General features: G+C 38.1%; 1 protein-coding gene and 1 long non-coding RNA gene across 8 annotated transcripts in view; one reads left to right on the top strand and one right to left on the bottom strand.

Moving 5' to 3' along the window:
- Phip (PHIP subunit of CUL4-Ring ligase complex) overlaps nt 1-14,177 on the bottom strand; it is a 105,147-nt gene extending 90,970 nt beyond the window's left edge. For 2 of the 4 annotated variants that reach the window (XM_087207748.1, XM_087207750.1), the window contains exons 1-4: nt 13,687-14,177; nt 13,536-13,594; nt 13,394-13,423; nt 13,177-13,236 (exon numbers count right to left, since the gene is read on the bottom strand). In XM_087207748.1, the coding sequence (XP_087063874.1) occupies nt 13,177-13,236; nt 13,394-13,423; nt 13,536-13,594; nt 13,687-13,726 (189 nt within the window). In that variant the 5' untranslated portion in view covers nt 13,727-14,177. Of the gene's footprint in view, nt 1-12,035; nt 12,839-13,176; nt 13,237-13,393; nt 13,424-13,535; nt 13,595-13,686 lie in introns of those variants that run through there. The other 2 variants (XM_087207749.1, XM_087207751.1) reach the window with 2 other exon arrangements.
- Nucleotides 12,910-15,672, top strand: LOC147828927 (uncharacterized). Of its 4 annotated transcripts, none has more exons than XR_015449942.1 (3): nt 14,257-14,533; nt 15,025-15,076; nt 15,471-15,672. It is a non-coding gene; the product is annotated as an uncharacterized LOC147828927 (long non-coding RNA). The 4 variants fall into 4 exon arrangements; XR_015449945.1 differs by lacking the exon at nt 14,257-14,533 and adding an exon at nt 14,730-14,919; XR_015449943.1 differs by lacking the exons at nt 14,257-14,533; nt 15,025-15,076 and adding an exon at nt 12,910-13,185.
- The last annotated feature ends 509 nt before the right edge of the window (nt 15,673-16,181 follow it).

The following is a 16,181-nucleotide window of genomic DNA, read 5'->3' as shown; positions in this document are numbered from 1 at the left end:
AGCAGAATCTGACGTAAAGTAGGTGGTAAGTTGTGGCAGAATGAAGACCTCGAGAAAAGGGGGTCCTAATGAAGTATGCATAATGCAAATTAAGCGTTAAATATCCCTGCTTTGAAGATTCATAATGCACACTGACATTCTCTGAGACAACTTCAGATAAATCTCCTTATTTTTGTTTAACCCACAACTTTCCAACTTCTTTAGGTACAGCATCCCTTTTCCCCTAGTAATATATATTATGCTCAGAACAGACTTTAGGAAATAAGAATGATTAAATAGTTAGAAAAAGTATTTAGAGGATAACAAAATATGGGTTTTAAAAAATTATACTTATACTTTTCTCTGATCTTCCCCAGTAAGTTCTGTAATCCTATTGAGTAATAGGGTAATTAGTAAGCAAAGCATTTTAAAATAGCTAGAAGAGAGGATTTTGACTGTTCTCACCCCAAGGAAATGATAAATTTATCATGTGATGTATATGTTAAATACTTTGATTACCACATAATGTATACAGGTATAAACATCACACCATCTCATGAATACGTAAAATTTTTACATGTCAATTAAAAACAATTTAAAAAGTGAAAGTGAAAAAAATTAGACAAGAATGTCTAGAATGTTGTGTCCACTTCAATTGTGAATGCATGTATTTTAATATATAATCTTAAAACTTTTAAAAACCTTTTATAAATTTATTTTACTTAACAAAATAAAGTTCATTACTTAATAACTTCAGTTTTGTTATGATACTGGTTTAGCATTTGCTGGCAAAATACCTTTCAAGGTAGTGAGCCTGAGAATTCTTATTGCAGAATGCTTTCAACAAAATATTATGAATCTACTAATTCTTGATCTTCATTCCCAAAGAAATACACAGATAGGACCCACACAGATAGGTTTTAAACGACCTTTATACTAATGTAAAAATACTAGTTAACTTGGCCTGTGTAGAAGACATAAGATTAGACCTTGTTTATCTTGGTCTACATGGTACCTAATGTATTATTTACAGTTAAGTGCTTAATAAATTATTAAATGAGCACACAAGAATATGTAAAAATTACTGACTTCTCCATTCTCAAAACATTTAATACCAGTCCTAGTAAAGTAAAAACTTCTTATTTACATAGTCTATGCTTTGTTCTAATGGTTTTAATCATTTCTTGAAGCCCCAGAACACACCTTCAAACAAAATTCTAGACAAAAAAAGTATTTTAGAAATATATATATATATATATATATTTTTTTTTTTTTTTGGTACCGGGGATTGAACTAGAAATATTTTCTTAAGTGGCATCATGGAACACACATCTCAATACAGTACTTGACTATATGCTTCCTCCTAGCTGTCCCTAAAATAATGCCACAAAAAGGTCTCTGGAAAGAATAACAGGCTAACAATTATTATCCTCTCTTTCCCAAGAGTTCACCTTCTGAGTCTTCTTCCCCACCCCTCATTTTCTCAGCATACCTTACAGAGGAGAAAAAAACTGAAGCTTTTTGTTTTCTCCCCCATTAAATCTACAAAACTACACCTGTCCTGTTTCTTAATATAATTGTGCCTCTTAGTATCAACGATCTAATCCCTCTCTACCTATGTTTTGAATCCTAACTCCTCTAATGTCATAGAAATCCTAATTGATTAGCCTTCTACACACCCTTATGTTTACTAACTCTTCTCAACTAGCTAGTTCCCTCTCATCTATACCTATATTTAAATAGGCTCAAATTGCTTCTTCCATCTTAGGGAGAAAAAAAATCCTGACTGGCCCCTATTAGCTATCCCCTCTCAACTTTAATAACCCAGCTAGCACCTTCCCTTAGTTTTCTTCTTCACAAACATCCTTTCATTTTACTTTTCATCAGCTCTCCTCAATCTACTCCAACATTTACCCTCTTGACACAAAAAAGCTCATATCAAAACTTCACCTTAATGGTTGATAAGAATCAGTAAGCATTTAAAAATCCAGACAGATTACTGTCTGAGTAATCTCTAACCCTGTCATACAACTTGCTCCTTTACAAATCCTGCCTCCTCTTCTGTCATATTCTTTGGGCTTTTCTTTCTTTTTTTAATAGGCTTATATTGTACCCTCCTGTTTGGTCTGGATGTTGAGGTTCCTTAAAATCCTGGGTCCCAGAGCCCCAAGTCCAGACCTTTTCCTCACACTATATATTCTCTCTATGGACAATTCTTAAGCCAATAATTCCCAAGTTTACATCTATTCTTAGATTTGCCAAACATACTTTCTTAAAACAGCTACAGTCCTAAAGCCTCCGAAAGGCTCAACATTTGCAATAGTGAACTAATGGATTTTCATATGAACACTACCTCCAAAATGTTTACTATCCTGGTGAACAGCAACATTACCTATCCAACCTGAGAAGACAAAAACCAGGGTCACATTTTTTACACTTTCCGCTCCCATCCCATCCCCCAATATCAGTCACCAACCTCAAATGATTTTTCCCTCTTATCCTTAAACTCCTTTACCTTTAACTCCACAACAATAGCAGTTCAAGTTCAAATAGCTTTCCAATGAACCCTGATCTTCCCCATACTTACTCTTGCCTTCTATCTCATCCAAATCGATTCTATTTTGCAATTAGCATGCTCATTCCAAAATACATATGTAATCAAGACACCCCTATTTAAGACACTTGAGAGGCTTTGCTTACTTTCTGGATAAAGATCCAATTCCTTAAAATGGTCTACAAGCCCACTTATTTTTCTAGCTTCATTTGGCACGTTCCCAGTCCCCATTCCCAGCTCTCACTTTCCACATTTTAGACATACTGGCCTTTTTTCAGGTTCTTTACCTACTCACACACACACACACACTCTCTCTCTCCTCTCATGCTTTTTCCATGTGCTGTGGTCTCTGCATTTCCCCACACTCCTCTTGACCAGACAACTCTTCCATGTGCTTCAGATCTCTACTCCAAAGAAAATTTGTCTGTTCTCATTTACTCTACTCAATCTTTTTTCTTGCTTGCACACATTCTGTAACATTTTCTTCTCATGTGTAAGTTTGTGATTACGTATCTAACAATATAATACTTAATGCTTTCTTTTCTATTTCAATATAAAGAACAGGGGCCATGAATCTTTCTGCTCTGTATCTCACACACAAAATAAGCATTTTTTGCCATTTTCTAAACATTCTTTATAAACATTAATCATATTTGTATTCCTCATAAGTATTACTCCATGTCACTACAGCCAACATTTAAAATGTGAACATTTTAAAAATTAAAAGTTGTTAATGCTGTACATATTTTTGTTTTCAAGTTAGTGATAATCTCATCTTTAATTTTAACTTAAGCTTTCTAACTTTATTTTACCAGTATGTATGCAAAAGAAAACTTTAAACGATATAATAAAATCTCTTATCCACAACTATATGTGAATTCTCAGTAAACTGTTGTACACTATTGTTAGAAAAACTCAACCTTTTCCATCCCTAATAGACTCATTATTTTGTGACCACAGGTGCTTTCAAACTCTCAAGATATTCAACACATAAATCGTATAACCAAATCACAAAACTAAATGTGATAAAGACTAATAACCCCAACACAGCTTTACACATATTGGTTGCAAACTAAATGCCAGGCCCTATGCCACATATAAATATATACAAAGTTGGTTTAATTATTTCAACAATGGTGGAGGTACATACTACAGTATTGTTATTCTCCTTCCATAAAGCAACCTGTTTTGATACAGTAACATTCTTACAAGTAGCAGAGACAAGAAATCAAGGCATTCCAGTTCCAGACCCTACAACTGTATTGCCTCACTAACTATTGCTTCAAATATATTCATATATAAATGTGTAAGAGATTACCGAGTTATAAGATAGACATTTTTAATATTTTCAACAGACATTCAAGTAAACCAGAAAAAGAAACATTTTACCACTCACTTTTACTACTAAGGAAATTCATAAAAACAAAAATTCCAACAGGCAAAAGGTAACACTGAACAATCTAAGGTGAAAAGTGGAAGATTTAACTATAATGATATAGTGACAGTCCCAAATACTATATTATTCCCACTAAATGGCTACAGGAAATCAATGTGATCAATTTATTTCTACAATTACAATTCTAAACTCTTAAATTTAATAAGCTATATATAAACATTAGAATACGTGTTACTATTAAAAATGTTTTAAATGTCCACTTATCAATAGTACTTAACTTTTTTAAAATCACACCCTTATGATGAACAAATCCTTTTCTCTCTTTTCCTAAGACTGCAGAACCTGCTTTATGGATGCAAACCCTGATGCCACCCTTCTGAGATTCATACTGTGCTGGCTAGACAAGAGAATCCTTCAAACTTACGTTGCGCTACCACTATTTCCAACTGAGAATCACTTGCTAAAACTTTCCATAATTAATGGTAAAATCTTGAGTCAAATGAAGAGTATTCTTGTAAAATATGTACAATATTCAGGGTCAAACTGTGTTTTAGGCTTTGGGAGCTACTTACTACCTCCAAAACACTTGTTTTTTTTTTTAACTTTAAGTCATAAAAATTTAATAACCTTTGCTTAGCTGAGAGGCCTTACAGAAGCACATTTCTTGAATGATTTACCCACAACTATGATAGTTTACTGACCATTCTTCTAAATAATCCATAGTCTAAGCAGTGTTTCCAACAGCAGGTACAATAGAATTCTGTGAAACACAGGCAACTCTGCTCATTTCTTGTCCATACTGGCCCAAATTACTTTATTATTCTTTTCTCAGATTACATATAAAAATATTCCTAAAATTTTCAATCACAATTTGGAAAAGATCATCTAAGAATGTGAACCTGAACAGAAACAAAAAGGGAAGAACATGAGCTGAGTAGTTTACTCCACATCTTTTACCAACTCAAATTTTTCTGGTCAGTATGCTGCTTGTAAACAGCTATCCTTTCTAGCCAAGAACCTTTGCCATTATCAGGAGGTAATGTTCAAAGGAAAGTGCAGGAAGAGACTATAAAGGAGATATATTACCACTGAGGATTTCGCAACTCAAGGTTATAAAGAAGCCAGCTATGGTGACATACCCCTGTAATCACAGCACTCAAAGAGGCTGAGACAGGAGGATCGCTGACAATTTGAGGCCAGCCTGGGGTAAGTCAACCTGGCCTGAACTACACAGCCTGTCTCAAAAACAAACAAAAAAACCCCTCAAAATATTTAAGAAAAAGTCAGTAGTTTAGAAGAGATCTCAAGTCAAACGGCCTGGATTTAAACTTACAGGCAGCACAAGGAAATACTGTAGGGTTCAGTGTTCCCATCTGTATAACCAGAACTGCAAAAAGTCACCATTTCAAAAAGTAACTGTAACTTAATTTATTTAAATCATACTACATTCTTAGCACTGTACCTGACACAGGAGTTGGCTGTTACATTAATTACACTCCACATATTAAGTGTCATACATTGATCCTTTTTTTTGAAAAAAATCTTTACACAGAGAAAAGCTGTTTTGGATATCTTTTCCATGAACTTTTCAAAGTAAGGTGAGGTCGACATTCATTCCAATTACTTGTCTATATTGACCTAGAAATGCCATTCTTTCCCCTAGTATACAATTAAGTCTTCATTATGAGTTCTTTGTGAAAATAAGCTTCATCTAATGTTTGGGCCTAGTATAATCTGTCTTGCCTACGCTATTTACTTCATCCTTATATTTTCAACACGACTGATGCAATAAAAGTCAGTTTTCAGATCTTCTCACATCTATGTTGTGTGTTTGAGTGAATGAGTGTATTTGTGTGTGTGTGTGCAAGTGCATATGCAGTGCTGGGTATCAAACCTAGGATCATGCACAGGGTAAGAAAGTACTCTACAACTGAGCCACGTCCTAGACCAGTTTCTCACATCTCATGATTTTCCCAAACCCAAAAGGCTAGTTATTTCTATTATACTGAGTACTAAAAGACCATACAGATCTTATTTTTATGACTACTCTAGTACATAAACAAGAACATCTATTTGCTGTTTAATTACTTTATAAGGCCTATTATTAAAATCCCAGCCTCTGAAATTCTAAAAGCTTATAATTATAAATCTATTACCATTAAAACAAAGTGTGGGTAAATTCTATTTATAATCTTTAAAGCTAGTATGCAAATTCTGACAATTTTAAAAGCTTCTCCACAGAAAAAATATTTGGTCCTGTTTTTAAAATTTATGTAATCTTTACAAGCAAATTAAATCTAAGGACTCATAAATTAAAAGTCACAACTCTTTCAAATTTACTCATCATAATCTGATTGTATCTGGCTTAAAAAACAAAAAAGCCTCTATTCAGAATTAAAATTTCCATAAACCAAAGTAGGGATGCAGTATCAAAATTAAAATAATAAAACTGCAAAATTTAACATTTTATATAACACATTTTGAAGTTTTGTTTTTAAATCAAGTCATTTTCTACATAAAATCTGTGCAATGAGAAATCCTCTAAAATATTTACTTGTACAATTAAAACTCAAATCTATGAGCATGATTGTTACTGTCTACTAATTTAAAGACAAAACATTATTGAACTGTTTATTCTTAAAATGTCAACGTAAATAACCTTAAGAGAACAAGCAGTTTCATTTTTAGTAATGTTTTAGTTTCAAACACAGTATGCAAAATAACTATTCATATACAATGGCAGTTGTTTCAGACAATTTCATCAAGTTGCCTAGAATCTAGTGTTTCCATACCCCAAAACTAAACCAGAGTCAGGACACAAGATAGTTATTTCTTATACTCATGCTATAAATTCTGCCAAAACAATCTTTGTGTTTAACCTGTGACAGAGACCAAATAGATCATACGCCAACATGACCATAGGCCAGGCCAGGTGGAATTCACAATCATGGAATCCTTGGTGCTTCTTTCGTAATACACTACCATCATGGTACTGCCATGGGTAATCTAGCACTATGTACCTCATTACAATTTAGCTTTAACTTAAACAGAAGTTGAACAAGGCTTTCTTGCCATCTTAAATTTTCCTAACAGCAAAAACATTTTATTCATCCATTCTTTTTCTCACCTGTGATGCCCAAGACAATATTTTATGTATGCATGGTTAAGTAACTCAATGTAGATGTGCTTCACAACTGACGACTGCCTTCTTTCTAGTGACTAAAGGCCCTCAATCGTGTATTACTGTTCACTATTAGAATAACTTTTGATTTTTCAGTACCCTGCATTCTCAAATTTTATACAGAAAGTGTTCATTTTTCCCACTTTTTACAGCTTACACTCCTTATATTCAATATACTCAGTAACTTAATTCCAAAATAATTTAACTTTCACAAATTCTCCATAATTTCAGCAAAACAGCTTCTCACAAAATGACAAACTAAAAAAAACTTCAGAAACACAAAATTTATTTCTAAAATTGAAATTTGACTAATGGCTTTTATCATGTTTAGTTCTTACAGAAAGCAACTTAAAAGTAATAATTAGCTATTTACTTTTATTCTAATATGCTCAGGTAATGCCTGATTTCCCTGAAGTCAATCAAAACCACATTAAGACAGAAAGCCATTTTTTAAGTGGACATGTTCAATACTCTGCTAAGGACCAGCTGGCTTAATATTATAAATACTTTTCTATGAATCCTTAAACTTATATAAGGAAGCCACTAGTAAAGAATGAAATTAACCTTTTTGGTCCTACTTGTCCAGAAAGGTGTGTGTGTAAAGTACATTTTTATTTACTACAATTCCATAGTGACAATGTATATAACCACAAAACTTGGGAAAGGGAAGAATGGCTAAAGTAGGTAAAAGAGGAGTTTCCAGATTAAAATGACAAAAACAAAAACTTGTCTGCCTTACAATGTTAAAAAACTGTTACTGACATGTTTTGTTTAAGCTAAAGCTAACTTAAGAATTTAAAGTCTTTTTTAAAACATACCTATCTTTAAAATGACTGACAAAATATCTTCTCTGTAACTGACAATTTCCAAAAGAATACAAGATATGTAATGGTTTTAAATTCCACAAATTTCTTTATGGAGTGAGCCAGACACAACAGCCAAACTCACTTCACACACTCTTAAGTGCCACATGGCCATTACCAAAAGAAAGCAAGCTTCAGTCTAATCAATTCAGAACATTTCAACTACCAAAATTTTCTGAATGCTCACTGTTCCACAAAAAAGGGCACTTAGAATAAACCCTAAAAATTTTTCTAGGGTCTACCCACAATGCCTAAAAAGTAATTTTTAAATTATTTACTAAACTTTATTTCTCAGTCTTAACTCCATCCTTGAATCTATAAAGTATATTAACAGCACCTTCTAAGGTTTTAACAGGGTCTTTTTTATATTGCAGCTGCTATGTTCAAACTTATTTCATAAATAAAAATGTTTCTGTAAGTAAAACTAATACAATACTTTATTAAAACTACAACTGGAAAATATCTTTATAACACTATTAAAAATTCTAATAATGGCAAACCCAAATCCTTAAACAGTACGTAATTCTTCAAATTTATCACTTACAGAACCTCATGAAGTATTAACTATTTCACAGATTTGGAAATGAATTCCTTCCATACTATTATGCCTTGTAACAATCATCTAAAACACCACCACATGAGTGAGAAAGGAATGATTTGACTCACCCTTTATGTTCATATCATTCTGCAATTTGAGTCGAGTAGTAATTCATTTAAGGGTCGGGGAATTTATCTCAGTGGTTCTGCCACCTGCCTCACAAGCGCAAGGTCCTGAGTTCAATCCCCAGTACAAAAAAAATTCATTTAAGAATTTTTGTAAATGTCTCAATGTTTCAAAGATGGTGTAAGTACCAAAAGAATGTGTTAAAGAGGGATGTTTTGTCCCTTCGGCCCCTCAGCATATACTATCTCTTTTATAGCTCTCATTTTATTCATTATAATGACCGTGAGATATTGTATAGACATAAAAGACACAAAAAACTATATTTTATAAACAACTAAGCTAACAGTCCACCGATACTCTTTTTTAAGGAAAGGTAATCAAGCACATGTTTACTTCATCTTTGCGCCCTTCCCAATATCCTCCCACCCCCCAAAAAACAAACAAAACCAAAAAACAACAACAAGAAAAACAAAAACACACTGGTCAAGTCTTGAAAGTACTTTAAAACAGAATGAGAATTCCTGACCTAAAAACATTTAATATGCTACCTATTCTCCTAAAACTCCTCCTAGGTTTTATATTCTTAACTTTCACATTAATCAGTATACTACAGCATATACTTAAGTAAATCCTATTTATGTTCCTATTCATCTCTGAATGTGAAACCACCAATAATCCATGAAAACTAATGATGGAAAACATAGTAATTACACAGCAAGGAAGAATCACACAGCATTCTACAATGTGGTTATTGTCTTAAAAAATCCTTATCTTTATAGGAAGGAATGACACTACAAAGAATGACACCATGAAAAGCATTTAACTGGATTTTCTAACCTGCACAATTTCTCTAAATATACTTTACTGTTTTGGAAAATTAAACTCCAAGAATGAAATAAAAACTGAGTGCTTAAAAACAATGCACTACTATTTGCAAAATCACATATCAGACTCTTTACAAATTAGATAACTAGGGCAAAGAGAAATTCCATGATTTTCCCAAGACTCCCAACAGGCTGTCACCACAATCTCTATCTCTTGAAGTCCAATCCTTTCACTGAAAAGATTTCTAATAAAAGTGAAATAATTTTCAGAAATGTAAATATCACTATTTTAAAAAACAAAACTTACATCATTTTAACTAGCAAATCATGCACACAGCTCTGAAAAAAAATACCTGGTAAACAAAAACGTAATAAAAAGGCCCCATATCTGCTCTCAAGCTTACCCATCATCACTAAGGTAACAACTAGAAAGTACATTTACTAAACCAAGTAAGTTGTTCAACTGCTTAAAACTAAAAAATAACAGCTTCCCTTTAAAAAAATAGTTGTGATTTTTCTTATTTTACAAAGGTTTGCCTATAATTGGCTCCATTTAAAAATAATGCTCAGAGGGCTGGGGATTTAGCTCAGTGGTTTCGCCACCTGCTGCGCAAGTGCAAGGACCCGAGTTTGATCCCCAAAACCAAAAAAATAATAATAATAATGCTCAGGGGCCGGGGATTTAGCTCAGTGGTTTTGCCGCCTGCTAAGCAAGTGCAAGGACCCAAGTTCGATCCTCAGTACCAAAAAAAATTTAAAAAAAAAAAAAAAAAAAAAAAAATGCTCATAAATACAAACTTCAAATTATGTCCTTGTATTTAAATAAGAAATCTGAGTAAATCTGTACCATAGCACCAAAGCAATTATCAAATTCCATGCACTTTGTTTTAAATCTTAACACAGATGGTAGTAGTGATGAATTTTATTAACATGAAAGGCAAGGATAATGTTCACATTTGTGTGTATTTCCTTTTTCAAAAACCGTGAAAACATCTTTTTTCTAACCTATAAACTTAAACTGCTCAATACTCCATATTTCTCTAAAATTTAATCATTTAAGCTGACTGCAGACACTGGTAAATGACCGTTTTTAAACTTGTAAGTACAAATATACAACCGCATCCTAAATAGATGTAACGAGGTTTTCTAGAAATTGCTGTTTGATGTATGGATTTTTCAATTTAAAATATTGTTTATTTATTCAGTTAACATGTGAACAAGTCATTTCCAGGTAGAAGTAGAAAACTACTCAAACTAGTTTCACTCAGCAAATAATCTTCCAACCAATGTTAAGTAAAACCAATTTAGTATATTATGAAGTAAAACTTTTTAAAGTCCTGGGACCAAACTAAGAATGTACTGCACATGAGACTCTCTATGTGCTTACCTAGACACAGAATTTTAAGATAGTCTCTTAAACCAAATAATGTCAGAAACTCAGTGATGCAAATGGTTTTTAGAGCTAAATCTCAATAAGAAGCCCAATAGTTAAACCATGTAACAGATGTAGTTTGGTGAATATGAAAGCTCCTCGTTTTGCACCCACCAGGTAGAGTGAGGAATATACCAGATAAACAAAACAAAATAAATCAAGTAAATCCAAGTTCTAGTAAGAATTCTCAATTCTCTTATATGAGGTATGCCGACATGACTATTTTGGCAAGGTGAGAACTGCAAAGAAAAACCACTTCCATGCAAAACTGGTGCATCTTGGTAACTTGCAAACTGATAAAGACAATTCTTCTTATCGCTTAAATTTGAGAAACAGGCTAGGGATATAAATTCATTTTAGTAATATTTAAGAGATGAGAAACCCTCCTTCTCCTCCCTTCAATTAAATTAAATCAAAATTGGTCCCACCGTTTTTACTGGAGAAAAAAATTGTATTTTTGCAAGGATCAAACATTCCTGTAATTTGGCTAGACCCCATTAGCTGCTTCATTCAAAAAATGTAACATTGGCCGGGATTTAGCTCAGTGGTTCCACCACCTGCCTCGCAAGCAGAAGGACCCGAGTTCGAATCGCGGTACCAAAAAAAAAAAAAGTTACATTACCAAAAGTCTCCAAGAAAACACAGCAATTCTCAGTGATTTGAGGTTTGCAAAATTTCAGAAGAGATGTAAAAATGAGTTTTGGAAAATGAGGTGCAAAGATGAATTTTGTAAAGCTTGCCCCACCTTTAAAATGGAGCTATAACTTTTGTGATAATTTCCTCAAATAGCAAGGAAGACATGGCAACTGTCAAATAATTATATACCTAAAAATTAATTTCAAATATTAATAAATCATATTGGACTTTACTTCAAACGCCATTCATTTTAGCCAAATATGGATGAAATTAGGTACCCTCAATCACAACCTTAAAATAAACCTTACAGTGGAAAAGAATCCTTAGTTAAGTTTCCAATAAATTTAAATCTAAGTACCCCTGGCTTATTTCAACAGCTTGGAGCAGGCATCGCCAACTTATATTAAACCATGAGTTTTATATACGCAAAAAACAAGGGTATACTACACTACGCTTATTGAAAATGAGACAAAAGCTATCAAAATCATGCCATGCCTTCAACTCACAGAATGCTGAGGTAGGTGAAACTTTCTCATCTTTCTTTACAGAAGTGCCGATGAAGTAGTAACAAGTAACTCATCTCCCAAGAGAGAGATCCAAAAACAACGCGCTGCCAAAGTTTCAAAAGCTTGGTGCGGTTTGGTGTGACTGCTTTAACTGTCCAACATACAACACACAAACCACCTGAATCAGTTTAGGCAAAAATAATGCTATGGAAATGCAGCTCCTCTAAAAAGTAAACTTCGCAGTAACTACACTTTTGTATTCACAATGCTACCGTGATAGATTCACTTTTGGAAAGCAATGTTTAGGAATTATTCACTTTAAATGCTCACAAAATTAAGATTTTTCCCAAGCTATTAAATATATCCCAACATAAACAGAAAAAATTCTATTGGCCAAGTTCCAGTCCACAGTAAAAATGCGGATAAAAGTAGGAACTCTTCAGCGCTCTCGAATATTCGGTAGTTTTTAATTAAGCAGAACATTCCACGAGAATTAACAAAATTAGAAAAGGCCTCTGGAAACTTCGGGTCGTGCACTTCTACGAACAGGCGCGTATGGCGAACGCTGACTGCGCCGCTAGGGAACCATCACCACACATCTGACCTCCAACCAAAAAGCTGAGGTCGGAATTGAGAGAAAGCAAAAGAGAACTTAAATAGGAGAAAAGAAACAAACAGGACGAAGGAACACTATCTGCCCCCGGGTCCGCGGCTGCCCGAGCCGCGCGGCCGCCCCAGCCATTGTGTGGGGCGGGACCAGCCGAGCCGGCCGCGCGTGCAGAGCGAACGAGCGCGTCCCCGCCTCCCCGCCGCGCCCGGCGCCGCGCGCGCCCCCGAGCCGCACGGAAGCGCGCGCCGGCCCCTCCTCCTCCGGCCTTGCACTGCACAACACTCATGACGTATCTTTATTTCTAGCACATTAACAAAATATCCCAAATAAACTGCCCGCAACCCCCGCGGCCCCGGGGCGAGGGTCCCCCGGCCACCGCCCCCCGAGCCCCACGCCGCCCCGGCCCTGCCGTGGCCCCGGCGAGGTTCGCGTGCCGGGGCCAAGTTTTTGTCTCAGTTAAAAATTGCGGGAAATTCAATTTTTATTCGACTCCGGGAAAAGTTTCTGAGCTGGGCGGCGAGAACGGCTCACCAGGTTCTGGTAGGTCCTGGGGTGCTCCTTGCCGGTCCAGTCGGTGCGCCGCGGCAGCAGCTGCGGGGAGACACGCCGTGAGCGCGGCCGCCGCCCCTCCCCCGCTCCCGGACCCGGGCCCGGGACCCCCGCCCGCCGCCCCCGCCCCCGCCAGGCCCGGGCCGGGGCCGCCGCCGCCGCCGCCGGGGCGCGCGCCGGGCGGGCCGCGCCGCCTCACCTCCTTCTCGGCCACCTCGCGGATCAGCACCTGCGACAACAAAGCGGGGCGCTGAGCCCGGGGCTCCCGCCCGGCCTCCCACCACCCGCGGCCCCCGTCGCCCCCCGCCCGCGCCCGCGGCCCCCGCCGCCGCCCGCCGTACCTGGGCCGCCTGCTGGCACGGGCCGTCCTCCAGGAAGCGTGCGATGAGGAAGTAGAGCTCTGCAGAGACAGGGACGGGCACACGGCTGAGCGGAGGGCCGGGGCCGGGGGCCGGGCGCTCCCCGGGGCTGGCGGCCCGCATCCCGACTTACCCGAGCGCAGCTCCGAGAGGCCCTTCCGCTCCCGAGACATGTTTGGGGGGGTCGCTCCGAGGCCGCCGGCGGGACACCCCGCCGCCGCGGGGAAGCGGGCACGGGGCCGCCGCCCGCCCGGGAGCTGTCAGCGAGCGCTCACGAGCCGAGCCTCGGTTCCACCATTCAAGCTCCGGCGGCGGAGGCGGAGGCGGAGGAGGAAACAACAACTCTCCGCCGCCGCGCCGCGCGGGCCGGCCGTGCCGATACCCGCGGATCCCTCCGCCGCGGAAAAGGAGTCCGCCGCCGCGGCCCAGAGCCCGCGGCCCCGGCCCCGGCCCCGGCCCCGGTTTCCCGCCTGGCCCGCGCGGGCCCTGTCCCTCCTCTGGCCTGCCGGCCGCGGGCGCGCCTTATTTATTTATTTCCCGTCGGAGAAGACGGCGGAGGCGAACCGCGGGCTGGCCAGCGGCCCTTCTCTGAGGAGGCCGCGCGCGCAGGGCGGGAGGGGCGGTGCAACGCGGAGGGATCTGACGCACGGGCCGCAGCGCCGGAGCTCGCCGCGGCGCAGGCTGCGCGGAGATGGAAGTTAGTTTCTGTGAGGCAGGAATGGGAGACAAATGGAGTGAGCTCCCCGCGAGGGACAGGCCCTGAGCAGGGCTCACGCGCGCACGCTGACACGCTCAGGGAACGCTCGCGCCGGGCGAGCTCTGGCCGCCGCCGGCCGAGTTGAATGATAATGTTTGCTTGCTGCCCCTCGCCATGTGCGTGTGCGGACGCCGCGGGTGGCGTCGCCAGTCCTGCCCTGCGTTGTTTCGGCAGCCGGTGCAGCGCCGCGCGGTTTGCTGGAGTGCCATGCATTGCAATCGAGGTTCGGTGATCTCCGTGAAGCACTTGCGTTTTGCAAACCCGTTATCTGCCGTAACCACCTCGGCATATTTCTTTTATTACGAACGATTGCCTTGAGCGTACATTTTTTTAAAAAAATGTTTTTCATTGTTAAACGGGCAAAGCGAACTCCTGATTCGTACTTCAGATACTCTTTTCCTGATTATAAAAAGGCTAGTGATGGCTAATGAGGGATTGGGGATTAAAGAACCTTAAAGCTTTTTTAAGTGTTTACAAGAAGGGATAATGTAAACCTGAGGGAAAGGAGACGATGCTGATATTTATCTCTTAACTGATCTGGAGGTGATTTAGTGACAGGTCAAAAACCTACCGAAGAATATCGAAAGAATATACTACAGTTTAACCAAGGTGATTAGTGATTAAATAATTTAGATTATTGGTGTATCCTGCAGTTGACTTCGTCATGCTAATTAATGGCTTCTAATTTGAGGTATAAACCATTCCTGTTTACAGTTAATCACGGGAAGACATCGAAAACTGACGAAAAGAAAAAAATTAATCCTTCGTAAGTCAGTATGTAATTACCAGTTTTGTATGCTAAATCATACATCTGTGTTTTGCTGATGAGAACGGCCTTGTTTTTTTTAACGAATATGGATGAAATTAATGGAAACAATGGAAAAAGCCATTTGTTAGAAAACAAGGACACCAAGTGATATTTATCTCCAGATGATTTAAGCGCTTTCCAGAAAGACTTGAGAGTTCAATTTTTTTTTAAGGTTTGCATTTTAAAGGGCATTAGGATAGACATTCTTTTGTTAATATTTAACAAAAGATTCTCCTTAAAAATTTTAGGTAACAAACTGCATTTTATGAGCCTGATTTTAAAAGGTTATCTGTGAGGACAGAACCAGCAAGCTGTACTGTGGTTTTACAGATTGTTTCTTGTACCCTCCTAGCTCCTCACACGCCGAGTCGGAAATACTTGCTGCAACTGCCTTGGGCCCCACTGCAAGACTGTACGTGTGATGCTGTCTACTGAAACATGCAGAAATCATCACACAAGGGAGGAAGAAGGGGGAAAAAAAAGCCTCAATCCCTCTGCAATCATCGGGTGTGAAATCAGCTTTTGTAACTCAATAAAATAAAAAATGGACGTTACCATGATTTGTCCTGCTGTAACCTATTTATCAGAACAACTTTTATTTATTGACATAGCTATTCTCTAATTGTGAAAATATTTGCATATTTAAAATCGTTTAATTCTGTTCTAACTATTTTAGATAAAGTAGCCTGCTTCTAGAGGGTTAGGCTTGAAAAGATAGATATTTGTATCCCATTTTGCAGTATTTCTATGGCTGATGCTGTTTTTAACTTTTTTAAGTCTTTATGTTCTTCAAATAATTGTGATATCTTACATTATTGCATTGTTCTTCAAATAAACAGATTTTAGAACTAAAAATTCTAGTTGGGATTTTCTGGTTTCGAAATGCTTTATTAGTCTGATTTTTATCTGGTGGTGTATCTTTGTCAAGGAAAACTAAACTTTAGCATAGAATATAAAATTCTTCTGGGTAAAGTTTCCCATACATATCTTGTGGCTGTTAAGGAAATGTGGAAAGGTTTTTTATTTAGAAATTTTTATTTAGAAATTATGAGGGCTCTTTTTA

The sequence above is a fragment of the Heterocephalus glaber genome, unplaced genomic scaffold, assembly GCF_053883595.1.
Source record: "Heterocephalus glaber isolate CG9 unplaced genomic scaffold, H.glaber_assembly_v1.0 deba00000818, whole genome shotgun sequence".
In the NCBI taxonomy this organism is placed as follows: Eukaryota; Metazoa; Chordata; class Mammalia; order Rodentia; family Bathyergidae; genus Heterocephalus; species Heterocephalus glaber.
Note: the sequence above shows the minus strand (reverse complement) of the source record. Positions and strands in the feature narration are given on the sequence as shown.